Source organism: Astatotilapia calliptera, chromosome 8 (genome assembly GCF_900246225.1).
Source record: "Astatotilapia calliptera chromosome 8, fAstCal1.2, whole genome shotgun sequence".
Lineage (NCBI taxonomy): Eukaryota > Metazoa > Chordata > Actinopteri > Cichliformes > Cichlidae > Astatotilapia > Astatotilapia calliptera.
In genome coordinates this window covers 17,813,827-17,840,239 of record NC_039309.1, presented here as the reverse complement: position 1 = coordinate 17,840,239, position 26,413 = coordinate 17,813,827, and the positions used below count along the sequence as shown (strand labels likewise).

At 41.7% G+C, this 26,413-nt stretch overlaps 2 protein-coding genes across 5 annotated transcripts; one reads left to right on the top strand and one right to left on the bottom strand.

Annotated features, from left to right (window-relative positions):
• On the bottom strand, positions 1–15,058 carry zc3h7bb (zinc finger CCCH-type containing 7Bb). 3 transcript variants are annotated; one of them, XM_026177200.1, is made up of 21 exons: positions 14,584–15,058; positions 13,722–13,783; positions 13,587–13,623; positions 13,080–13,277; positions 12,700–12,858; positions 12,412–12,552; positions 12,287–12,329; positions 11,960–12,195; positions 11,558–11,843; positions 9,688–9,743; positions 9,481–9,580; positions 9,107–9,268; positions 8,790–8,995; positions 8,587–8,687; positions 8,228–8,409; positions 7,919–7,998; positions 6,255–6,508; positions 6,029–6,134; positions 5,757–5,865; positions 4,461–4,594; positions 1–3,985 (listed from the first exon to the last, which is right to left on the bottom strand). In XM_026177200.1, exons 2-21 carry the CDS (start codon positions 13,778–13,780, stop codon positions 3,950–3,952), a joined length of 2,685 nt encoding a protein of 894 aa, XP_026032985.1. In that variant the 5' UTR covers positions 13,781–13,783; positions 14,584–15,058; the 3' UTR covers positions 1–3,949. The 3 variants fall into 3 exon arrangements, with proteins under 3 accessions (XP_026032985.1, XP_026032983.1, XP_026032984.1); XM_026177198.1 differs by having other exon boundaries at positions 11,960–12,198; positions 14,584–15,057; XM_026177199.1 differs by lacking the exon at positions 14,584–15,058 and adding an exon at positions 14,446–14,574 and having other exon boundaries at positions 11,960–12,198.
• rangap1b (Ran GTPase activating protein 1b) lies at positions 13,784–26,413 on the top strand. Of its 2 annotated transcripts, none has more exons than XM_026177206.1 (16): positions 13,784–14,505; positions 18,497–18,615; positions 18,737–18,864; positions 19,140–19,199; positions 19,693–19,872; positions 20,124–20,258; positions 20,404–20,562; positions 20,664–20,777; positions 20,864–20,963; positions 21,097–21,181; positions 21,271–21,433; positions 21,553–21,636; positions 21,741–21,843; positions 22,486–22,574; positions 25,101–25,222; positions 25,345–26,413. In XM_026177206.1, the coding sequence occupies exons 2-16, from the start codon at positions 18,504–18,506 to the stop codon at positions 25,421–25,423; spliced, it is 1,713 nt and encodes a 570-aa protein (XP_026032991.1). In that variant the 5' UTR covers positions 13,784–14,505; positions 18,497–18,503; the 3' UTR covers positions 25,424–26,413. The 2 variants fall into 2 exon arrangements, with proteins under 2 accessions (XP_026032991.1, XP_026032990.1); XM_026177205.1 differs by lacking the exon at positions 13,784–14,505 and adding an exon at positions 17,964–18,139.

Sequence of the window (26,413 nt, the reverse complement as noted above, 5' to 3'; positions counted from 1 at the left end):
GAAAAACATACAAAACAAACAAATAAACAGAGGCCTTGTTTTTTCCACTTCTTGCATCCCTGGTTTCCTCATTCGAAGTTGCCGAAAACAATAACCCAAAAAAGAAAAAAAAATTCGAACCTTTTGAAAACGGATTCGTTCAGTCTTTTGTAGCTGTGTAGGTGTGTGTTGGTGCTGCCAAACACATGACACAAACTTCATCGGAGGGTGGGGGAGCCGGAGTGGCAAAGAGGCAACGGGATGGTAGGTCACTTGAATATTTCTTTTTGGAGCAGCAACTGGGCAGCGTGTAACGTCATTTCACTGCGGCAAGATGCATTAAAGTGAAGTGACTGGATCAGGACACTTTATCAGAACACACAACTTTGAAGTCAGGTGACATTCAGAAGAAGCATGCCTGTGTGAGCAACAAAATTCATTATTTGACCCCCTTTATTTTAAGAGGGGGGGTAGAGAAAAGTAATTTCTTCCACATATACGCGAGCAAATCTGGCTGTTTTATCAGATGCTTTGGCACCAGAATCCGTCACACGCTCGATAAGGTTGTGTCATGATTCGTCGGCTTTTAAACGGCACGCACACAACAAGCAGCCCAGACATTTGCTTCTTTGTTTCCCCAACCTCTCTCACAAACACTAGGGAGAGGAGCCTCACCTCAAATGATTTGCTCTCTTATTTAAACAGCAAAAACCTAAATCCAGATCGACAAATTTTAGTCTATGTTGGCCAAATGGGATTTTTAAAAAAACTCAAATTATATTTTCTTTGGGTGAGCGCCACTCTCCTTTATAGCCTGTCCCATTTAACTCTCAAAAGCAAGATGAGAACACATTTCTGACCACAGCACACTTTTCAACAGCCACGGAAAAAAAGACAGCCCATCATCTCTTATTCAGATTACCTTATAAGGGTGTCTAAGTATTATAATAGGTATCAAGTATCATATACTGTATATAGTAAGGAGGGTTATACAATAGGGGTATGTTATCATCTTATAGGTGAAGTATATTGAATAAGGCGCTATACGGGAGTATATAAGCCTCTGTGTATGCAGTCGTTTCCAGATCTGTCCTTGCCCGGTGAATCAGCTCAACCAAAGAGGCAAAGCAAAGGCAGTGAGCAGTGAGTTCTGCTGGTAGGATCAAACTGAGACACTGCAAGAAGGAAAGACGTTACAGTATATATACTTTAATCATCAACTATCTAGTTTTACCCTTTGGTCCTACCAGAAGATCTCAGATATAGCGCTCATTTACAAGTCTACAGCTGTTGGCAGCTGATAAATGAAATCTACCAGAATCTGTGTTTTCTGCTCACTGCCTTCACCCCCAAACAGAGCTGTGCACTAGCAGCATACACAGATGCATATTATATTCATACATGGATACATATATAAAGAGAGAGTTATACATTGCAATTAACATACATATATCAATAGCATATAGAAGAGAAATCGAAATAGCAATCATTATAGTCATCATATTCATCATAATACTAGGAGCAGTAGTAATACGATCCCTCGAAGAAGCTAATAAGAGGGCTGTTCCAGACAAGGCCTGATCTGCTGCCACGCGACCTGCCAGACTGACGTGCGAGCTGCGTTTTTGGTCAGCTCGTTCAGTGGTCAGCAACATCAGAAAACTCATGTAAAGTAAGTATCCTGTGGTTTGATGCTCTTGTTTCTTTAGGTCTCTCCTTTGCTCCTCTTAACCACAGCGTTCTCCTGTACTAGCAGAGTGTACAACTGGAAAATTACAGCATCCTGCAAATCCAGTTTACGCTGTTCTGATTGCGGAAAAAAAACAAAACAACTTCAACTTGACTGACTTGTTTGACTTCTAGCCCTCTGCTCCAAGTGCAAATATTTGACCCTCTCGGTGATCCATCTCTCCACATTCAGCCACTTGTATCTAACCCTGTCTGGAACAACCCACACTGAAGGAAAACTTTTCAAAATAAAAAGAATCTTTAAAAAAAAAAAATTCACTATAGTCATCTAGTTCAGCGATACATGTCATATAGCAATACCTCAATAACAAGAAGTTCTATGTAATCAATACAGGTTTTCAGGTTATATATTTATTAAGCTTAACTGCTAAGTTATCAATTATTATTAGTAGTATAGCATTATTTGTAAATATGTATAATATGTATGTATCTGAATATAGACATACCTTCATCGTGTCTATCCACATTAAAGGCTAGAATAAGATGGCAACAGATATCCTGTGTGTGTGTGTGTGTGTGTGTGTGTGTGTCAGTCACATGTGGTGCTGTTTATAGGCACAATATGTGGTGTGAATTCTTTCCCCATCTCAAGCTAGCACGTTTCCCCCAGGCGGGCTATCGTTAGCTATCGGGAACAGATACATTTGGGCTCATATGAGGAACACCGGTCTCCATCTGAAGGATGTGGGAGTGCAACTGGTTTGTGATGAACTCAGCTGGACTGAAGGAATGCCCACTTGCCTTTGCATTCAAATCTTCTCAAACAATACAACTTTAAACTAGAAAAATATAGTTTCAATCATCCTTATTATATCTTTATGTTTAAGTTATTATTCATCTGGATGTCATTCTTTCATCTTGAACAACTACAAAGCTATTTTTTCCCCTCTTACAACTCAAATATTCTGCACAGGCAACATTTTCACTTTGCTTCAGTCCAAGTGAGATCATTACTTTTAAACAGCCACCCTCAGTCTGATCCATTACAGAAGGGCAACTCCAGATGGGATTGTGAAATGCTGCAGTCACTTTTCGGTAGCTCTCCAACACCAGCTTCACCCGTCTGTCAGCTGCATGCCAGTACAGTATTTTATGAAGAATATAGCCTCGAGGAAACTTAGCCATCAGCCTTGTGTACTTTAATCAAGGGGTTTGATCAACTATGTTGTGAAAGCATAATTTTACCTCCCTCTTTTGTCAGCCTGAGAGAAAATGACATTCAAGTTGACTCTCTGTGGGCAGCAGGTATAAGGTTACCAAGTAAGAATGTGTCTGTGCTCATCCCACTCAGGAAGTGTTGGTATGATAACACAACCAGCTACTAAGGGGCCTTTTTTTCTATAAAAGAGGGGCGAGAACTGCAATTAAACCGTTTTTGGGAAATAAACTTGCATACATTCCGGCACAGCAACATGTTACATGACTAATCTTCTCTTTATGAAGGCCCATGCAGGCATTACATTCATAGCTTCTACCAATATGGCAGACAATAGAACAAGGAACCGTGTAACTCTCCTTGGAAAACAAAAATGTTGCTCAGAAATCAATTGAATTTATTCTGATCCTCTCACTATATTCCCACAAAGGAAGAAGAGCAGGATTTGGTTGTTGCAGAGCTTAGCGAGGCATGTCCACCAGGAGCCTCTTTCTCCAATGCGTTACAGTTTCTTCACTTTTGATAGCCATTACAGCACTGAGAGCATTTGCCCGCTGGAATGGCGAGCATTTACTGGGTTTCTGAACTATCAGCGAGAAAAATGTTAGAGCTGCGACCAGCGCGCTCACCCAAGAACTGCTCCAGTGCAACAAGGATTTGGAAAAACAAAGAAACAACCAAAACAATGGATTCTGGTGGACAGAGCTGCTGTATGAAAACACTTGGGAACACTTACTTTAGTCAAAACAAAAAAAGCTGTCTCTGGAATTTCTGGGAACCTAAAGGAGTCATATTCTGACTGCAGCACGATGGGAAAACAAAAGGCTCATGTCCCGCACTGTATTTACAAAGCTTGAATTGGCTCCTGTGATTTGTGTGTAAAATGTTTGTGTGAGGGTGGGTTCAATTGTTTTTCATGTCAATTTGCTTTCTCGCTGCTGTCGAGATGTTAGAGAAGGTCAGACTGGTAAGATGACAGACTGTTCGGTTGTAGCTGGTGTGGCATGCCCATCTCTCTGATGCAGTTCGGCGGCGATTGGCTGCTTCTATTCAACACAGCTTTGCCTAAAGGTCGTCCCCGTCCGATAACTGCCGGCCTCCCTGAAATGACGCAAACCATCTGTTGTGTCACATGCCAACAAGCTGCACAGATGTGGCGCTTGATGCTGGCTCCAAACAGTCCCGACAGACTTTAACATTAAAAACCAACAGTAAGCACTAAGTTGTAGAAATGTGCCATGAGCATTAGCTGATGACTAATAATAATATAATAGCCCTTTTTCACTACAAGTACGACATAATGTGTGTGGCTTGTTATAGCAACAGGGCCAGCTGAATAGGTACTAAACAAAGTACATGGAAAAGTACACGGTACCAGGCACTGCCACCTAATGGAAAATCCTAAAATCTAAAACTATACCGTCAAAATGTGGAGACCAGAAGCCAAATGTTTTTGCCTTTCATATACAGTCTGTTGTTGCAATCTGCTCATCATCATATTTTGCTCAGTGGAGATTAAGAATAGGAAAATAAGCAAGGTTTGACCTCGGATATTGACGTCTTTTTAAACACTCACCATGGCTTCTGTGTAATCTGCTGTTATGGTGACCTGCTTGTCTTCTGGGGGCGGGGTCACAGCAGAGTTATCTGAGCGTCTGCTCTGATTGGTGAGCTGCAGCCACAGTTCATACATCTGCTGCATGTCTCTCACTAAAAGGATCGAGGGAAGACGGAAAATTATGATAATATCAGTAACCTTGAAGATGATAATCAGAAACAGTCAGTGCAAATGGAATACAAAAAAGAAAAGAATTAGAGGCTTTTATAGTGGCTGCAGTTGAGGACAAAGGGACGGTGGATATGAGAGCATGATAAGAAAATTAAAAACAGATCCAGCTAAACAAAGCCCGTTTTCACTAATGTAGTATTTTTCCCAAACTAAGTGGAAAATAGTGTCTGTTTTTTTTAGCATTATCTTTATAATAGTGACTACAGATAAACCTGTTTGTTTTGTTTTCATGAAAAGTGCATCTTGCATATAAATATCCATTAAATTTATTTAAAAAAGGAAAAGAATGAGAAGATCCAGCCATTTAGGGTCTGGACAGTCTGCCCCGGCTCGGTTTTGTTACAGTGGGATGAACTCAAAACAACAAACAAATAGAAGTTAATGGAGTTATACCTCCTTTAGATAAGTAACCTAATTCCATAATCCAAACAATTTTGGAAACCTGACTGCATTGTACTGCACATTTAGGGTCTTACATTCAGACGATCTAATAAAACAAAATTCAAGGACCTGCAGAAGTCTAGTTCTCAGAAGCAGCATGGGGGTGGAAATGTTATGGTTTGAGGTTTGTCAGCAGCCGCAGGGCTGCAGTTATTGAATAAACAACAAATTCTACATCACATCAAAGAGCTCTTGAAGTTAATGTGAGGTCTGAATGTTGGATCTCTCATTACTACACTAACTAACCCACCATGGCTCAATAAGGGACGCTGGTGGATAAGGGAATAAGCCCAAATTCAAATCCCATGCAAATGAAGTCATTTTGCATAATATAGTCTTAGTAGTATTGTCATTGTTATGTGCAGCTAAAGGCTGCAATACTTCTTTTTAGAGTGAAGGGTGCACTTTTCCCAACACAACAATAGTGTTTTTATTGGATAAAGAACCTAATCCTTAAAGGGATTAAATGTTTATTTGTCCCCGTCTCCATTTGACTTTTTCACATGACAAACTCCAACCTGAATCACTTAATCCACATATGAAAGTGTAAGGTGGAGCTCGCACACTGCTGCCTTTGTATATTTACAAGCTCTTAATGGCCTGATCTCAGTACAGTTGTCCTAGGCTGAACCAGAAGCTTACAGCTGTTGTTTTTCATGTACGTCCAGACGTCCCTCTCCTCAAGACTGTGGGCAAAAGAGCAGTTCCCAATATAGTGGCACTTCTTCTGCTTCATCACGTGCACGCACATCTGGGTGAAATATGTAAAGCAAAGATTCAAGTTTGTGAGTTACAAAAACGGCTGTGCCCCGAGGCAAAACCAGTCAGCTGGATTCTACATGTGAGAGGTGGAGGGGCAGAAAGAGGGTGGAGTAAACATGAACTGAAGAGGAAAGAAAAACAGAGGAACTCACGTCATATTGCTGTGGATAGGTGCGGGAGAAGGGAAGAGGCCGAACAACAACCCACTTCTTCTTCTCAAATGACTTTACCAGCAACACCCGGCGTTCTTTCGTCCAGCTGAAGAAACAGAGAGCAAACATGGGAGCTTTAAAGATACCGTGACATAAAGTCATCAAACTTGCTAGACCACCTGAGAAAACACAGTCAGCACGTGTGCATGTGTGAATGGGGCCTCACCTGTGCCGTGCCTTGGCAGTACAGTACTTGAGGTTCTTGTCCGGCTCGTTGACCTGACCTTCTCTCCAGCACTGACCACACACAAACTTCATTTTCAGGTTGAGGGGGCGACCTCTTCCTGCTCCTAACCCACCCACTGGGCTCACACCACTGCCACCTATGCAATCTCCTCCTACTCCTACTCCACCACCGCCACCCATTCCCCCAAGCCCTCCTACAGGAACACTGCTGCTTGGATGGGGTATATGGATGGGCTGAAACAAAACAAATTCATTCATTAAATATGAGAAAACAGAGGAATGAATTCCTGCATTACCCCTAGAAAGCTACAAAATGCACAAACTTAAAGACATTTATCCAATTTTGGGTCTAACCAGGAGTCTTAGACATTGTACACATTGGAAGAGAAAGTGAATGATATTCAACGTCGTTAAGTGACTTCGGACAAAATAACCATTGGTGACAAAAACTGGGCGAAACCCAAGAAAAACTTTTCTCAACTTCCAGGCAAGCAACTGAAGTGATTACCAATGAGAGGGAAGAATACCATTGCATAATGTAGTAGTAAATACATTACAGGGTCACCTAGGCAACCAGACCCTGGAGTATCTGCAATAGACCAGCTGTCAACTTCAAAGCAATGTGCAACGGAAAAATCACTTCTAGAGCGTATGAGCGACGAATTAAAGCACCAGTTCTAACCACCAAATACAACAGTTTCTTGTGCCCAGTTTTAGATAAATTAAATTAAATAAATATTAAATAAAATCACTACTGGTAGCATGAGGCGATATCTGGATCCTACAGAAATTGCACAGGTGGTCCAACTCCTTCAGGATAGCACATCATCATTGCCAGAAAGTTTGCCGTTTCTCCCAGCACAGTCTCGAGAGCATAGAGGAGTTTCCAAGAAGCAGGCAGTTACAGTGGGAGAGCTGGACAGGGCCATAGAAGCTCCTTGACCCATCACTAGGACCGGCATCTGCTCTTTTGTGCAAGAAGGAACAGGACGAAAACTGCCAGAGCTACAAAATGACCTACAGGAGGACTCTGGTGTAAATATCTTTCACCAAACAATCAGCACATGTCCCAAACATGAAAGGGTCTGGAGAAGCAGTGGAGAAGATTATCCTCCCTGTATCATCGTTTAGAATTAAAGGTCTGTTGGTGGGTTAGTGATGGTCTAAGGAGACATATCCATGAAGAAACACACAGAACTCAACAGAATTCAGGTATGAGGATGAATTCCTTGGATTCACTTTCAGACCCTACCCTGGTGCAGTTTCTTCGTCTGAACTAAATCCAAGCAGACACGTCTGGGATATTATGTTTCGGTCCATCTCACACTGCCAGCCTGAACTTTAGACTCTGCAGAGGAGCTCACAGATGCCCTCGCCCATCATCCATCTTCTCATTAGGAGCATGCCCCTACAGTGTCGGGCTGCATGTATCAAATGATGTGGCATTGTTTAATTCCTAACACATTACCCAGTGCATATCAGCGTAGATATCCAACAGGATTTTTTTCCCCCATTAAGATCTAACATGGTTTCAAAGTGTTCCTCTAATTTTTTTTACCATGTATTTAAAGACATTTAAAACTTTTTAAGGACTGTGATCACCCAAAATGTATCCAAATGTCTCAGGGGCTTTTACAGCCTCACCTTCTGCTGCTTCTGTGCATTCTGCTCCAGTCGTTGCCAGTGCCTCTTGGACTCTTGCACCATCTCTTCATGGGTGATACCTACAGGAAATGTTTGTCACAGCTCAGTGAAAGCATCTTTATTTGATGCTCAGTTAATAACTGCTGGTTAGTGCTGATTGTCATTGTGTTTACAACAGCTGCTTTTCCATAACATTCAAATATGTCAGACATTTGTCAAGAGTGGGCGCTATTATTAATGACTGTTTACTGGATTACATTTAATATCTTGAACAAATTAAAATTGCAGCTGAGTCTGGTTTCTACCTACCTGTGTCCTGCTGCAGAACCCAGCATTTGAGCTCTATGACAGAGTGCGCAAAGGAGCAACTGTCCTCACGCTGGCACCCATAGCGAACCTCATGCCGACAAATATCAAACTGGCAGAGAGGGTGAAGAGGACGCACCTTACTGTATCGCACATTGGCTGACCTTACCACATGCACCAGGCACCTGCAGGAGAAAGTAAGATTAAAGCACACGATGACACACTTGTCTCTTTTCTGTACAGTGACCAGCTTTTACCACTTAAAGAAAAAAATCAATCAGAATTTTATTAGAAAAAGCTAAACTGATTAGAAAACCAGTTACTTCAGCAAAGTGAAGACACGGTAAACCTGTTACACTCACTTGTTATCGTCAAACGGGTGTCGAGCTGTGAGATTTGAACAGACCGCCAAGTTTTCTTTGCTGCGTTTGCTGATGATGCGAGGTTTACTGTCAAAGCATTCCTGTTAAGAAAGAAAGTTAAGGCAGACGAGTGAAGATCCATTTCCACTTTTACAAACGCCAAAGAATCTAAAGAGGAAATGTATAGCAGACTGTGGTCTGACCTCACAGAGGAACATGAACATGCCCATGTGGAGCTGCAGAAGTCTGGTGACACTCAGTGCCCGCCTCTCTGTGCTGCCCAGAGGATCAAACAGCAGCTCTCGACTCAGAGCGCCTTTCCTCTCCTGAGTCCACACATCGATCTCCTCCTGGCAGTACGCAAACGTGCAGTTCTCCCCATACTGGCACTCCTGACGCTCCTGTACCTCTGTGGGACCAGGCAGAGAGAGAATACTCAACAGAATATAAATGTAATGGTGATCAAATGTGTATCTGATAGATTACATATTCCAGCGTTAACTCCCCACGGGAAACATACCCTTACAGAGTACAAAAGCCCCCAGGAAATTGTTCCGTGCAGGCCGGGGCCGAATCCTCTTCCAGGTGGGGTCGTCTGAATTTTTGAGACGACACAGCAGCACATCTCTTTTACAGCGATGTGCTGCCTCTGGCTGATACTTATAGTCCATCACTCGTGGACCTGAGTAGGAGGAAGAAATAGTTAGATACTGATTATTTCAAAAAGAGCAATAAGTGGTCTTCTGTTAACATCTTGTCAGCAACTAAGTTAAAAATTCCCCAAGAAATGTACGGCAATTCATACATTAGACACAGTGATGCTGCAACACCCTACTGTGAACATTCAGAAAATTCAGGACAAAGGACAGCATGTCAAAGGCTGGTAATACAAACCTATTCTGCTGTAACAGGCATGACAGGCCTGCCGAAACTCGTGTGTGGCAGCCAGAGGATTCCTGGAGAGCAGAGACAGGTTGGTCCCTGCTGGACCATTCTGAAAAAGAAGAGTAGAAAGAGATGTGATATAAAAGAAAGACAATGTAAATAAACAACTAAAAAATAAAATGGATTTCTTGTAACAGATATGTGTGTTTTGCTTACTGCATGTGCACTGTGGTTGCGCATTCCAGGAATGAAGCTGTGACACACTCGTCCCCCTGAAGAACACAGACAAGGACACTGATGTCAGACTTCACATTGTATTGTTGCTGACTCACACCGTCTGCTGATGATGCATATCTCAGGTTAAAGCCAGCTCCCTAGAAACTGTGCTCTGGCAGATAAGCAACTTAAAATTAGAGATGGCACGATACCACTTTTTTATGTCCGATACCGATATCATAAATTTGGATATCTGCCGATACCGATATGAATCCGATATAGTGTTTTTTAATCAACAAAACTGTTTTTTAAAATATCTTGCTGCATTTTGCAAGTTCATACTCAAGTTTAAAACAACAACTACACTAAAGCTATTCTGTTATACCTGTATACAAAAAATATATTTCATAGTTCAGCAATACTGATCAATCTAATAAACTTAGACCTACACCATCCTCCCTATTCTGGTATTTTAAAGAGTACTTAGCGTAAATATTAAGCAACCTAACTAATAGGGTTCCAACTCCCAGCAACAACAAAAATAAATAAATAAAAAATAGGAAACCACCCCTCACGCTCCACCTCATGATGCTTAATCGACGTAATCAACCTTAATTTGATGCAGTGTGAAAGAAAATGCACAGAAATCAATTATTTTTCAAGAAATATTAAATAGATTCAACATCTTTCTTCAACAAAATTGCAGACTGCACAGATGGTACCTTCCCAAAGTAAAAAGTATTATAGCTTACTAGGGTATATATTAGACTTAATAGTCACTATATACAGTAATTGACTTCTATTCATTTTACATCAAATTAAAACTTTGGGTGTCAGATAATTATTTATTAAAAGCTCGACATTTTAAATGAGAATAAGAAAGAAAAGTATGTCTTTGTGCCCCCTTTTCCCAGTTAATGCCCTATCGGCCCCCCTGACTAAGCTTTGCTAGATCCGCCCCTGCACAGTTACCAGCGTCAGCTACGTAGAAAAAGATCCTGGTGTAGAAAGTAATATTAAATAAATTCTAACAACAGCTTATCAAGCTTAAACGTGCTGCTGTTGTTCAGCCGCTGGTTTCCTCTTTATGGCGCAAAGTGGGCCAAAAACAAACAAGAGAGACGGACTCACGACAGAAAAGCCGATCAGCTGATCGTTAAGCAGTTTCATGATTGAAGTAGCAGCCGGAGAGCGAGAGGCAGTCGCTCGTTAAGATTAACGCAGGAATGCTTTACAAACATTCAGAGATGGACTTACACACTTGCTTTACTTCTCTCGGGGATAACTTTGTCGGAGATGAAATGCCAGGTTGCTAGCAAAGCTCCACATGCTATCCAGACCACTGACAGGTCCCGCATGCCACAGCCGCTCTATCACGTGATGCATACTGCTCCGACGTGCTAACGTTCTGAGGTGAGTTACGGCGTGTTGCAAGTTTTGTGAGGTGCTTTCGTGATATTTAATGGATCGGATTACATTTTTTATTTTTCTCCGATATCCGATCCAGTAATTTAGGTCAGTATCGGACCGATACGTAATATCGGATCGGTCCATCTCTACTTAAAATCATTGTACTGGGTCAAATTTAATTAATGTGCATCCTATTGGTATGGGGTAATATCGTCTATACTGTACTTAAATCACAGTTGGCATGCTTATCGACACACTTTCATTCCTGCAGCTGCACTAAGTCATTTTAAGTGCAAACCATCAGATCCTAAACTGCATAAGCATCCTTATGCACATAAGCATTCCATGTGCAATTTATTTTAAACCCTTAAATGCTTTTTCTTCACAAAAGTTTTTTACTTAGATCAACATGTGTTGTCAAGCAGCAAACCATTCATGAAAACTTTCCCTTTCCGCTCACCAGGGAGAGTGTACTCTGACAATGAGTCGAGTCCCCCAGCGGCGACTCCTGCCTTCCCTTCTCCTTCCATAGACGTCGTGGAAAAGCCTCCCAGTGCGTCCTGCGCCTGGGTGGAGCCCTGGTCCCGCAGCGACGAGTAAGCTTCCAGAGGAGGAATGTCGCTGATTGAAGAGCTAAAAAAGGCTTGGGAAAGCTGGGATGAAGGGGCTGGAAGGCTGGGTGAGTAAGGAGGCCGGAGACCAACTGCTGTGTTGGGCAGGTTTGTGGGAATAGCACCCACTGGAGTCTGGAGGAGACACAGGAATATGCTGAGTTTAGATCATTCCTGGTGAAATAAAAGGGTTAGAAATACTGTCCAGTTTAGTGACAGTGCCAAGTCATATCGTTTTTTCCTGCACTCACCTCACTGACTTTCTTGGGGATGGATTCTAACAAGCTGTCTAGCTCATCCTTAATAACACTACTGCTGCATTCATCCATGTGCTCTGACACCGGGACCGAGTACTGCATGGGAGGCACCTGGCTGCTGGGGCTCTCTGAGAGGTCAGTGCACGAGGTTACCACAGTGGTCGTTGGGTCATCGCTGACTGGAATAGGAGTAGCCAAAGGAGCGGGGATGCACTGTGCGCTGGAGATGTCTGCTGGGGAGGAGAAATAAGAACATAACTGTCAGAAACAAGTGGGGCTGGGGATGAGCAGGTAAGTTCAACATGTGGCAGCCTGACATACCTGGTGCAATGTCACCCAGAGATTCAATTCCATTGGAGGACATCTAAAGAAAAGAGGAACCCATCAGGCTCTCACTCAGCCACTTCATTATATTACAAACTTTACACAGTGACAGCAGCACGTACCTCTCCAGTGGGTGTGGAAGTCTCTCCATGACTGTCACCTTCAGTGGCCGTAGACTCCGTTTGTGGGCTGACGTAGGCCTTACGACCCTTTAGTCCCAGTTTGTTGGCTAGATCCTGAGCCAGATCACTCACCTGTCTGTCCTGGAAGATTAATTATTAAAACAAAAAAAAAGATGCTCAGAATAGGTAAAAGCCATGAAGTTATCATATCAGTAGCACAATATTCACACAGTATTCCATTCCGCTTCAAAATTAAATGATAAGTCTTTGTTTTAAGTGGTGGCATACATTTGGTGCTGTGAGGAGACATTTGGTTCCACATGTGTAAGCCTCTCTGAGTTGTCCCATCTCCCTCAGACAGAGCGCTTTGCGGTACAGAGCCCTGCGACTTCCTTCTGACACACACAGTGCGCTGTCACAGTCCTGAACGCCGCGATCGTACTCCCTCTGAGTCAGAAAAACACAGGAAAAGTTATAACCTATACCTCCACCAAAGGTGATTTAATAAGGTACAATTACATGTAATGATAATTCTACACCAATCTTGAAACTTGTATCTACAGGTTTACTTGAGACTTCACTCTCTACAGATTTCGAGTCTTCCACATGAACACATCTTTAAGTACTTTGGGAGGTAACACATCCATCCCACTCCCATTCTTTCTCACCATCTGGTAGTAGGCAGCAGCCCTGTTGACGTAGAGGCTCTCGAGCAGCTCATGGGGGATGACGAGAGCCTCAGCCTGGGCGTAGCGAGCAACACTGATCCCCTCTCCATACTGCTGGGTCGCTTGATGCCAGTCTCCATCCCGAAAACAAGAATTCCCTTCATCCAGCAAGTTACACACCAACTGAGTGAGAAATGCCTGAAAGGGATGTGTAAGAAGTGGGTAAAATGATTGAATGAGCATTGAAATGAGGAGACATAAACAAAACAAAAAAGACAGGCAATATTAGACAGAAAGAAAAGTAAACGAATGTGGAATAAGAAGAGGAATGCGTAACAGACTGAGGACAAAATTAAAAAATGTCTGAACTCAAGTTTACACCTTGGCCTGGGTAAAATTAGAACAAAATGTGGGTACTGTCATGTGGCAGTCTGCGTGTAAATATTACATAAACAAAATGGTGATAATGAAGCTCCAAAAAAAAGCATAAACCAGATCAACACATACCTCATAACTCTCCGGCTCCGGGAAAGGCAATGAAGACCTATGGATAGGAAAGGAGAGGTGTCAAACATCTACACGTGCAAAATTTATATACTTTAGTATGAAATCACTGGTGGTCTCCAGATATTTCTCTCTTACTGGATAAAGCTCATGGCCTTCTGAATCTCCTCTCTTCGTTTCTGCCGTTCAGGATCCATATCCTAAATGTGAAGACAAGATTGACTTGCACCTATTTTTGTTTTGTTTTTTTCTGAACAACAATGTTTACAGCTTTGACAGCGGCAGCCTAAGCATCGCTCTTTGCTACACATCTGTGTCCCGTCCTACGCCAAGGCCTGGCACTACAACATGCTAGACAAACAGCGGGGTCAGCTCACGGTGAAGCCTGCCATAATTGATGTTAGTGGGGTGAACATTTAGCGTAACCGGGGAATGAGACTCTACGCAAGAAATAACATTAATCGACGTAAAAACTGCGGACATTCTTTAAAGGGGGGCATTTAAACGCCCCGTAGATGTTTTCAACGACAACCAAAACAATGTTGGGACTATGATGAGGATAGCTAACGTTAGCGTGTCATGTGAACGTGTTTCTCAGCTCGTACTGAATGTTGCACCATCAGATAAGAATATATATAAGACATGCAGCTTTAGTCGGGTCAGCTACTAATGCAGTTAACGCTGAAAACCACTACATGAGTGTTTCTACCGATATTTGGGATTAGCCAGTGGACGAAACTAGCTAATTCGGCTACATGCTAATCACTGTAACTTAGCCGTAGTAAAGAGGAGAAAAGCAAAGGGAGCTTTGAAAACTGTTTAATTCCTATAGAAGTCACTCGCATCGTACAGTCTCGTTTACCTAGTTAAGGTGACACACATAAAGGGGCATTGGACGAAAGCAGAGTTACCTAGCTACCGGGTAAGTAAGCTGACTTCATTTACTAGTGGAGCTAAAGCTAACAGCTAAACCCTGTCCAGACAGAGCACGGCAACTCACCGAGTTCAGTTGCTGCGCTTTTCAAAATCACAGATACCTTCATGCAGCGTTGGCGATAACGATGAGAAAAACCAGCCAATTATCAATACATAACCTTGCGCATATTTTTACGTTTAGTGTTCCTGTCATTGGTGTGTGGACGGAGCGACTTTTCCAGCTATTGCTACGGCTGCTGGTAGATACAACTCAACTACTGGCTACCGCTGCTAGCTGTTATGGCCAGTGCAGTATGGCAACAAGTATCCAGACACAAGAGACCTATGACCGCAGGAGGGCAGCAAAAACTGTGTCAAACTGTGTGTGTTGGTAAATTACTACCGTTCCCCTACGATGTTATGTGCAGAAGTCTTGAGCCACCCCTTATATCTTTGCATTTCCTTCCAGGAACTAGATCTTCTTGTAACGAGTAATCAGTGATCCTTCATTCACTGCTTTATCACTCATTTCCAGTTCAGTACTTGCAGCTGACCATTTTCAGAGGAACACTATATTTGTTTGTTAACCCATTTAACACTGACCTGTGAATCATTCAAGCGTACTAAAGGCAACAAACTCAAGAGAAGAGTTAGATTTGTCAACACATAACAGACAATGTAGCAAAGAACCTATTTTAAATTGTACCTTTAGTTACTTTGTTGCTAGCTGAATACGACATATAACTTGTTCTCATTTCTTTAGAGAATTTCTTCTTATTTACTCTTTAAAGAGATAAGAGTAGGTCAGGACTTTTGCATACTACCGTATATAGTTCATGTACCCGGACTTCTTCATCATTAATATTTTAATTTATTAATTACGTGAAGAAGAAAAAAACTTTAGTCTTTATGCACAATTCATTAATAATCAGAATCAGAATCAGAATCAGAATACTTTATTGATCCCTGGGGGAAATTATTTTTTGTTACAGTGCTCCATTTTAAACCAACATTAAGACAAGACAGACAATACACTAACTAAGAATAGTACAATATATACATATATATACATACATACATACATAAGTCACTCATAAATAAATAGTTGGAAAAGAAACATGTGTAGCTGTAGCAGCAAACAGTGTGTTAAGTGGATGCGTTGTACAGGGAGATGGCCACAGGCAGGAATGATTTCCTGTGTCGTTCAGTGGTGCTTTTCGGTAATCTCAGTCTCTCACTGAACGTGCTCCTGTGACTGACCAGCATGTCATGGAGTGGGTGGGAGGTGTTATCCAACATTGTCTTTATCTTGGACAGCATCCGCCTCTCCGACACCACCTTGAGGGAGTCCAGCTCCATCCCCACAACATTGCTGGCCTTACGGATCAGTTTATTAAGTCTGTTGGCATCTGCGACCCTCAGCCTGCTCCCCCAGCATGCAACAGCATAGAGGATCGCACTGGCCACCACAGACTCATAGAAAATCCTCAGCATTTTCTGGCAGATGTTGAAGGACCTCAGTCGCCTCAAAAAATAGAGACGACTCTGGCCCTTCCTGTAAAGTGCTGTGGTGTTTTTAGCCCAGTCCAGTTTATTGTCAATGTGTACTCCAAGGTATTTATAGTCCTCCACAATGTCAACACTGACCCCCTGAATTGAAACAGGGGTCAAGTGTTTCCTGGTCTTCCTGAAGTCCACGATCAGTTCCTTGGTCTTTGCCACGTTGAGCTGCAGATGATTCTGCTCACACCACGTGACAAAGGAGTCGACCACAGCCCGGTACTCTGTCTCATCATCCCTGCTGATGCATCCAACCACCGCAGAGTCATCAGAAAACTTCTGAAGATGGCAGGTCTCTGTGCAGTGGCTGAAGTCTGTGGTGTAGAGGGTGAAGAGGAAGGGGGAGAGGACAGCCCCCTGTGGTGCCCCTGTGTTGCTGATCACCTTGTCAGACACACACTGTGGGAGACGTACATATTGTGGTCTTCCTGTCAGGTAATCAACAATCCAGGACACCAGAGAAGCATCCACCTGCATCGCTGCTAACTTATCACCCAGGAGGGTCGGCCTGATGGTGTTGAAAGCACTGGAAAAGTCAAAAAACATGACCCTCACAGTGCTCGCCGGCTGGTCCAGATGGGTGTAGACACGATTGAGCAGGTAGATGATGGCGTCCTCTGTTCCGAGACGAGGCTGATAAGCGAACTGAAGGGGATCCAGGTGTGGTCTTACTATGGGTCGCAGCTGGTCCAGGATGAGCCTTTCCAGGGTCTTCATGATGTGGGAGGTCAATGCCACGGGCCTGTAATCCTGGGGGCCACTGGGACGTGGCGTCTTTGGTACAGGGACGAGGCATGATGTCTTCCACATCACCGGGACCCTCTGCAGACTCAGACTCAGCATAAACAGTTTATGAAAGACTCCACACAGCTGGGGGGCACAGGTCTTGAGGACAAGGGGACTCACTCCGTCTGGTCCAGCAGACTTGCCTGAGTGAAGTCTCCTCATTTGCATCTCAACCTGGTATTGAGTGAAGGTGATGGGTGGGGGAGGGGTGTCAGGAATCTCACAGGAGGCAACAGCGCCATGTGAAGAGAGAGGCTGGCACAGTGGTGTGGCTCTGGATTCCAGGCTGACTACAGGTGAGGTTGTGGGGGTGGGAGCAGACACTGTGGTGTCGAATCTATTGAAAAACAGAAAAACAAAAAAATAATAATAAGTTGTGCATCTTACAAATTAAGTAAAATGCTACAAATCAAGAAACACAGAAGGAATACACGGGTTTTCCTCTGATATGGGTGACCTGATTGGGTTGGACCAAATATAAAGAACTATATGCGTCAAATTAATAAACACATATCGTCATACATAAAATACATATATATATATTTTTTTTTAATTTCAATACATTTTGGTCTCATGGACTATTTTGTCCAGCATGAGGTCATGCTCGTGATGTCATCACAGCTCATTAAAGGGTTCACCTAGACATTTGGAGTCATTATTTTTGTTCTTAGCTGTCTCTGTCTGTGCGGGCCTTTACATTTTGGCATGAAGGGGACAGAGGTCTGCCTACGTGGGTCACCTTCTTTATCCTGTGAGGAGCTCCCGGGCCTACCGAAAGCTTCTCCACATTGACTCACAAAGCAACCCTATTAGTTATAACGTGAATGAGTCAGGACACCAGCCAATTCCAAAGCCTGTCCTGTGAGTTTTTGAACTTCTTTGTAGAAACAAAGAACATTTTCAGCTATTGTTTACTCTTTCAAATATTGAATTACATTTAATCTTTAACAAGCGTGTTTCCACCACTTGGAAAATAAAAATTGCCTCACCAACTCAATTTTTGTGCCAATATTGGAATTTTGATATAATAACCTGAACGTTTGACTCGTGGAAGGCTTTTTTTCATTGGTAAAAACAATCTTCATTTACTGGTTTAAGCATAGAGAAGAAAAGACAACGCTCAAACTCAAACCGAGGCCTCAAACGGCAGAGACAAGAGGAAAACAGCAGATGGCGATAATACTCAGACGCTGACAAAATCCACGAAGAAAAAAAAATCCAGGCAGCGTGACGTCACGGCATTTAGCAACCGGCGCGCGGAAGAAGCGGCGTGTTGTCGCTTTATTTACCATTTGGTAAGCTTCTCTAGTTTGAAAAGTCGTCTGCGTTTTGAAGACAGTCGTGTGTCTCATAGACAAGATGATTTTCCTCAAACAGACAGAAAAAACACTCAGTTTAGTGTAGTTTAGTTTAGTTTAGTCAGCGTTTATCTTGTTGCGCACTACTACTAGTTAGCACAGAACAGCTAAATAGCTAACTTGGTTGTTGACAGTACTTTTTTGACGTTTCTGTAACGCTGAATGTTCTTAACTCTTACTGAACAGCATTTGGCTTTTTTGTGTCTGCGCTTGCATTTATTCTTATTTATGTTGCTGGATAAGCTTATAAAATGTGTCGCTTTCCCCTTCTCCGTAATTTGTGGATGTTTCTAGAGTCACTATGGCTTCAGATGACATTGCTCAGCTGGCTGATGCTCTCTCTAAGACCCATGTTGGTGATGGAGAGTTGAGCTACAAAGGCCTTGGACTGAAGCTTGACAATGCAGAATCAGGTGAGAATATGTAGCTCTATTTTTTATTTATTTTTGCTGTTATTCCCTTGTGTGTGCTGTAGACATGAAGGTGATCCTTGTTGACTGCTTAAATCTGACAAATTGATCCCTGTGCTTTCAGCGGAGCAGCTGGCCCGAGACATCAAGCAGTACCAGGGTTTGAGAGCTCTACGCCTAGAAGGAAACACTCTGGGAGTTGAAGCTGCCCAAGCCATTGCAAAGGCTCTGGAGAACAAAGACATGCTTCAGGTGCTTTCATAGTTCACCATTTCCCATCATAGTAAAGGATCATTTATCATTAGGATTTGATTGTCAGTAAAAAACCTTTTCAGATTATTTGTCTTAGTAATCTAATATTTCAAGTGCGTTTCAAACTACAACCAGTTTTGTTTAGTTGAAATATTTCATCAAAATTCTTCCATCTTGAATATACAATACTGTTACATTCCAACAGCATTTATACTTTACACTCTCCTGCAGTGTGATACATTCTGTTAACTGTTCCCATTTTTGGTGTCTTTCAGAGATGCTACTGGAGTGACATGTTCACTGGAAGACTACGCTCTGAAATCCCACCAGCCCTGGTGAGAAGCCACTGAGTTACACCCCCAATAAAAGGAAGAATCCATCCTCTTTCATACTCTTGAACTGTTAAATATTCCTTTCATGCATGAATTATGAAAACCTCAATCAGGGTTTTTTAGTATTTTTATTCATCTTTAGGCATGAAAAAAAGGTTTTTGAACTTAATTTTTTTAAACATGTACTTTTCAAAGAGTTTTTTTTTTTTTTTGCATGTCACTGCAATGTGTCACTGGTGGAAGGGTATGAAGTGACACATCAGTGTCCAACGTAGTGGTGGTTTATGTGCAATCAGCACTGACACAAATACAAGAAAACAGCCTTTGAATAGCTGTCCACTGTAGTGACCACTATGCGTGAAAGGGATATCACATCAGTTTTCTGTGTATGAATGTTGATGTTCTTTTACGCTTCCTGAAATTTTCTTGTGTTCATACATGCACAATCTAATGTGCTTTATACTGTTCTGTATTTTTGTCTATTCTTGTGCTTCAGAGGTCCATGGGGAGTGCAATATTGAGTGCAGGGGCCAGGCTGACTGAGCTGGACCTGAGTGATAATGCTTTTGGGCCAGATGGTGTCAAAGGAATCGAGCAGCTGCTTAAGAGCCCCTCCTGCCACACCATGAGGGAGCTAAAGCTCAACAATTGTGGTATGGGGATTGGTGGAGGAAAGGTGAGCTCTCAAACAGCTTTGTCAAATAATATATAGACAAAGACACACATTTATTTATGTTAGTTGCCCATCAATCACACCCTGATTGTCTTGTTTTAAATTTGCTATGGTTGTGTACAGAGGCACAGGCTCAAATTATGTACGTAAATGTTGGCTTTTTAATGTAGTTAACAGATTTTTAAAAATGTAACACTTTATTGTGTATTTGCATTATAGTTCTAACAGCATCCATGTTTGTATGTTTAATATAGATCTTGGCTGAAGCCCTGATTGAGTGCCACAGACAGTCATCGTCTCTTGGAGCTCCACTTAGACTAAGAGTGTTTATAGCAGGGAGGAACCGCCTGGAAAATGAAGGAGCTAGCGCCTTGGCTAAGGCCTTTCAGGTACAAAATACTCCCACCTTGTTCAGTTTTACATTACCGTAAATGTGACGTGTAGTAAATGTAATGATATTATGGACTTTTGATTTGGGAGGAACAAAGACCATTTCTGTTTTATGATGCAGTTTCTTCCTCGCTTTCACAACAGCTGATGGGCAGCCTTGAAGAGATTCACATGCCCCAGAATGGAATAAACTACTCAGGTGTGATGGCGTTAGCTTCAGCCATTCGACATAACCCAGAGCTTCGAGTCCTCAACCTCAATGACAACACTTTCACCAAGAAGGGCTCGCTGCCCATGGCACAGGTGAGATCCTTTTTTTTTTTTTTTTTTCAGCAACTTTCTGTAAGCAGAGAGGACCTTTATCCGGTGTTTGACTGTGTCCCCGAATTCACTTGGCCTTATAGGCTCTGAGGCATCTCAGGAACATCCAAGTGATCAATTTTGGTGACTGTCTGGTCCGTTCTGAGGGAGCTGTCGCCCTCGCTGCAGTCCTGAGAGAAGGACTGCCAATCCTCAAGGTCAGTGTACGATCGCAGCTCAGGACTTGGTTTCCCTTTGTGTCTCTTCCATCTCACAGTGCTCTCTCATGCAACTTTTTTTCCAGGAGCTTAATCTGTCATTTGGTGAGATCACTGAAGCAGCAGCACTAGTGGTGGCTCAGGCTGTTGCAGACAAAGCTGATATGGAGAAATTGGATCTGAACGGTATGCACATTGACCATGAAATGGGTCTTTATGTGTTTGGAGAAAGAAGGTCCAGGTTGATTGAACAATGCTGCAGAAATGTAAAATAAAAAGACATTTTTAGTTTGAAACTGGTTTTGTTTGTGGCTGATAGGTAACTGTCTTGGAGAGGAGGGCTGTGAGGCTTTGAGAGAGGCTATGGAGAACATGAACAAAGGAGACGTGCTCGAGTCACTCAGGTAACGCAGGCTTTAAAAATCCATAATCATTTTTAGTGTTTAACTGCACAAACATGCAAACAATAGATTTAAAACTTTCACTGCTACAGTGATGATGAGGGAGATGAGGGTGATGAAGATGACAGTGGAAACGATGATGATGACGACAATGATGATGATGATGTCAGTGATGACTGCAATGAAGAAAATGAAGAGGGCAGTGAAAACGGCATAACAACAAATGGAAATAGTCCTGTTTCGCCTAACAGTCCTGTAAGTTGAAGCTTTATTAGACGAACAGTTGCTTTCATGTGATTGTTGATCAGTTAGTTACTTCACATAAACTGGGAAATGAAAAGAGTTCTCAGTGATGTCTCGATGTTCGTCCACAGGCGGAGATCACGTCGTTCCTCAGCTGCCCCTCTGCAGAACAGCTTCTCCAGCTGGGACAGTTGAGGACACACCTTCAGCAAGAGGTTACATGTTTTTAAGTAGTCAGTAGTAAGTGTTTGTAGCATGTTGGTGTTGGCGTGTTTTACTTTGCTGGAATGGGTTTAACCTGTTGCTGTCTTCTCACCAGGTCGATGCATCTGAGCCACAGAAAGCTGCTGATGTCATTCTGAAAATCGGTTCCCTATATAGTGAAGATCCGGAGACCAAGGCCGCTGTTCTGGATACTATCGGTGAATAAAGTCACACTTACATTAGACTGATTCTGCTCCTCATTAGTCCCACATTTGCAGGATTCAAAGTTCAAAATAATCCTTATTTGTCTTATATTGGACCTTGGTGCCACCTCTCAGTTCATCAAAAACAAGCTCCTCTTAATTTAAGCCAACTTTCTTCTGATTGGCTGCCCCTCACAAACAAAAGGATTAAACAGCAGGTGGAGCTTTTCTGCTCACAGCTACAGCTGTGTGTCTGAGATGACCATGATTGATTGAGATGACTGCATAAAGAGCCAAAAGTAGGAAAACTGAAGTCTGAGCTTTTAACATACAAGGATCATCAGCACAGACACTGCTGTCATTGTTTGAAACTTTTAATATGAGCAGGCATCATTGGAACAGTTTATATATGACTAATTAATGAGAACAACCAAATTAGGTCCTCTGTCACTTTATAGTCAAACATTGAAATGCAACACAGCACACCCTTTTCAAAGCTTTGGCATGCAGAGATTACTCAAATATAATTGCACTGAGTGGGCTGCTTATTAGTGAGGACGTCAAGGTGCAGTTTCTCTCTTGTGCTGTCCTCTTTTTCATGTGGATAGCTTCTATTCTCTGAGATTCTGACATGCAGTGTGTCACTGCGCTCCACAGATGCAATGTTGAAGAAGCTCCTCTCTGGCTCCACCCTCCAGTCATACTGCTTCCTCTCCACACTGCTGGTCATGATGGGACTACTCAAGGTAAAGCTTCGCTGCAGTGCTTCCTATTATGTAACACTTCACGAGAAACTATAAACACAATATCAGTCATTTATATGCACAGAATAGGTTCAGCAGGGCTCCAAATCTGCTGGCAGAGATTAGACATCCAAATATTTAAGGAACTTCAGCGATCCATAATTCTGTTATATCTCAGAATTTATCTTAAGAGAGCCATAATACTTGATATTTACTAGTACTGTGTGATTGATCCAATACCGAGTAAATACAAGGTAAGTATTGATGATGCTGATACTTTTAACTTGTAAAGGCAGCTTGTGTGGGGAGAGCAGTGTCTCATGAGTTCTGAGATCAATAATCATCAATTTGCAAATTCTGAACACATTTAATGACCACTAAATTACTGAGTTTTACTTTTCAAAATAATTAGTTAATACAACAAAACACACCTTTCAGCTGTTTATGTATTTTAAAACTGGGATTTTTGGAGACCTGGACTTTAAATGTGTCTGTCTCTAAAGCAGTTTTTGGTCGTCTTGTGTTGTTTAAATGTTATATAGGTTATAAATCAAACAGATGTGACAGTCAACACAAAAAGGTTCAGACATTTTTCATTGTGCATGTTTGAGGAATATTTTTTTATATTTTATTATTACTCGAAAAAAGTAATAATAACATGAAGAGGGTTTTATACTGAACCTGGTGGTTAAAAACAAAGTATTGATCCTGTCATGCTAGTATTGATCCAATACCAGCATTGGTATTGCTACTATCTGTATATGGGTCAGTAGGGCTGCTCGATTATGGCAAAAACGATAATCACGATTATTTTCACTGAAATTGAGATCTCGATTATTTGACGATATTTATTTAACAATAACAATGTATTGAATAATGACTTTAAAGATTGTCAAAAAATAATATAAAATAGTGTGCAAATACTGATAACAGTGCAAATGTTTGCAATATAAAAAATAAATGAAAAATGTAAACATCTATGTATAGTGAACTTTGCAGTGTTGCTCTGTGGTGCAGCTACGGCACTGTAGCAAAGTTTACACACTATGTCTACTTGATCCACGTCTGACTCCGCGAACCCATAATGTTTCCACACCACTGAAGGTTTTTTTTTACCTCTCTTTTCAACCAACGGCAGTCACTCTCCTCTCCAAATAACTTCTGCTTAGTAGTGATGTTCCATTCGTGAACGAATCGTTCAATACTCGAGAATCACTTTACTGACTCGTGAATCATGATTCACAAGCCCAACTGACTCACTGACTCATCCCTGTTTCTGTTAGCAAACTAATTCGCTTAGTAGAAATATATCTAGCTTATAATTAAAATTGGGGGGGGGGGGGGAAACAGCCAGTTTCCTAACAAAAGCATTTCTGCTCTGAACCCCCTCCTGTGCTGAATCATAGAGCGAGCAAACAAATCACCCCCTCCCTCCTGGCTCACAGCTTCTTCTTGTTCTTTAAGGCGCATTACCGCCCCCTGGCTCACAGCTCAGTGGACATTTAGATGAGAAAATATATATTTAACACATTTAAGGAAAATACTAATAAAATAAAAATAAACAAAATAAATGTTTATTAAGCAATTTTGATTGGAAATTGCTTCATTTTAGAAATGTTTTTGCTGTTTTTTGCTCTATAAAATAGTTGGGGTTTTTTTAGTTTGTTTTTTTAGAATCATTCATCTTAGCAGTGGGCTTTACATGAAAAGAGAAACAAATTAAGTTTGAGTGAAAATGTAAATTTTTTGCACTCTCTGATCAACTGACTCAGTGAATCAAATGACTCAAAAAATCCGATTCACTTTGGTGAGTGACTCATTAAAACTCGATTCAGTAAAAAGAATCAAATTTAACATCACTACTGCTTAGCTTTCCGAGCTTCCCTCGGGTCCTCTTAATCAGCGGTCCCGGGCCGCGAGAGTTGAGGCTCAGGTGTGAAATGTATAGTTTTCAGGGTTTTTATCAGTTTTCAGCATTATTTTGTCATCATTTTTATCGTTTACTCAGTTTTCCTGGGTCTTTTCACGTGTGTTATGAATAAATCTTCTTTTTTTCAGTACCGGTACTAGTTTTATTTTGTTGTATTTATCCGCGACACCTTAAAGGCCGGTCCACGAAAATATTGTCGGGCATAAACCGGTCCGTGGCGCAAAAAAGGTTGGGGACCGCTGCTCTTAATTGTTGTGACACGTGTTTGAAATGCAGAGAGGTGCGCTCAATTTGCCACACGGAGCAGCGCGAGAGTAAAGCACGAGGGAGGGGCTAATAATCGGCTCAGTCATTTTTCATGATCGTTGAAAGCCCAGATCGTAATCGTGATTAAAATTCGATTAATTGAGCAGCCCTATGGGTCAGTCCATCCACCGTTCATTCCCAAAAGATTTGTATTTATTATTTTAACATATTCACATAATTCCTATTAAAAAGCTGATCTTTGCCCTGGAAAATTTTCAGGCAAATCTGTAATGGCCAGGTTGTAAGTTGTTTTTAAATGTGGTGAGCCCTTTCTTTATTGTTTTTACTTCCAGGGAGAGGGGAAGACAAAAAAGGCTTTGCTGGTCCCGGGTCAGCTGCTATGTTTGGAACATGCTGTCCAGCAGGAATACTTCCCTAAGCACGATGCCTCACTGCTTCACATCTTCCTGTCCAGGTAGAACAGTCTTTCATCACCTCGACTTAGTTGAACTTCGTATATCTATTTAAATGTGTGTTAGCCTGTTGCACAAGTGAGACCGCAGCCTCACACGTTCACTTTTTTGTTTGACTCTTTAGGAACGGTGGGGTTCTCAAGTCATGTGGCAGTGCCAGAGAGAGGCTGAGCTCTGCTTTGGAGAGGAGGTGCCAGGATTAACACTGAGCTAACCAACACAGGGGCACACTCTGCACTCACATTCAGTTTTTCACCTTTGAAAAACAAGCAGGGATGGGGTGTTTTTTTTGGGTTTTTTTTGGGGGGGGGGGGGGTTTCTAGTCAAAGGCCAAGTCCAACCACTGATTTCTGCTCCTGACATTCATATTTTATGAAGGCTTCACAGAGACTGTCCAAGAATGTCTTAATTTTTATTTTTCTACTTGTGCTTGTGACTTATATTTTTATAGAAAATAGATACAAATGCTTTAAAAAAAAGTTCACATCAATCAGACTTGAGCTTAATGTGTTTAAAATGATTAATGACTGTAACCTGAAGTGAAGCGAACATCCTACATTTAGTAATTAATCGAGTTAAAATTTACAAATTAAAAAAAAAAAGACACAAAAAGGAATTTATTTCAGAAACATGCTTTTATATCTGTGGAAATCTCTGGGTTAACATATCATCAGTGTTTCTGAAATCAATTGAGAAATTTGTAGATGAGATCCCACCAGTGTGGCAGGCGCTGATACAACTACTGATTTTTGTGGAAACCTGGTTCAGGAGTACTAAGACAGAAATTGTGATGCCAACATTATTATGATCCATAAGTAAAATAAATAAAAAGGTGTTGTCTTTTTTAATGTATTTGAATAAATTCTTTAAAGGGAAATAAGAGCAACGTTAGGGAGAGTTTGTTTACTCACAGCTGTGATTGTGCTGCTCATAGGGACCAACCCATACTGCAGGATCATCATGATCAGGGACCAGAATCACTTTTATTTGCAGTTTCTTATATGACTTTATGTTGCACAACGTCCTGTGTATTACCTCATATAGCTCTGTGTGTTGGTGGTATGAGAATGGAACGTAGCATTTAGATCACCTGTTTGATTGTGCATCTATTCCTTGAGGATTACTTTGGTTTACCTGATTAGTAATTTGTACCAAATGTTCTGTCTTAAATATAGTTCATCTAACAAACCTGA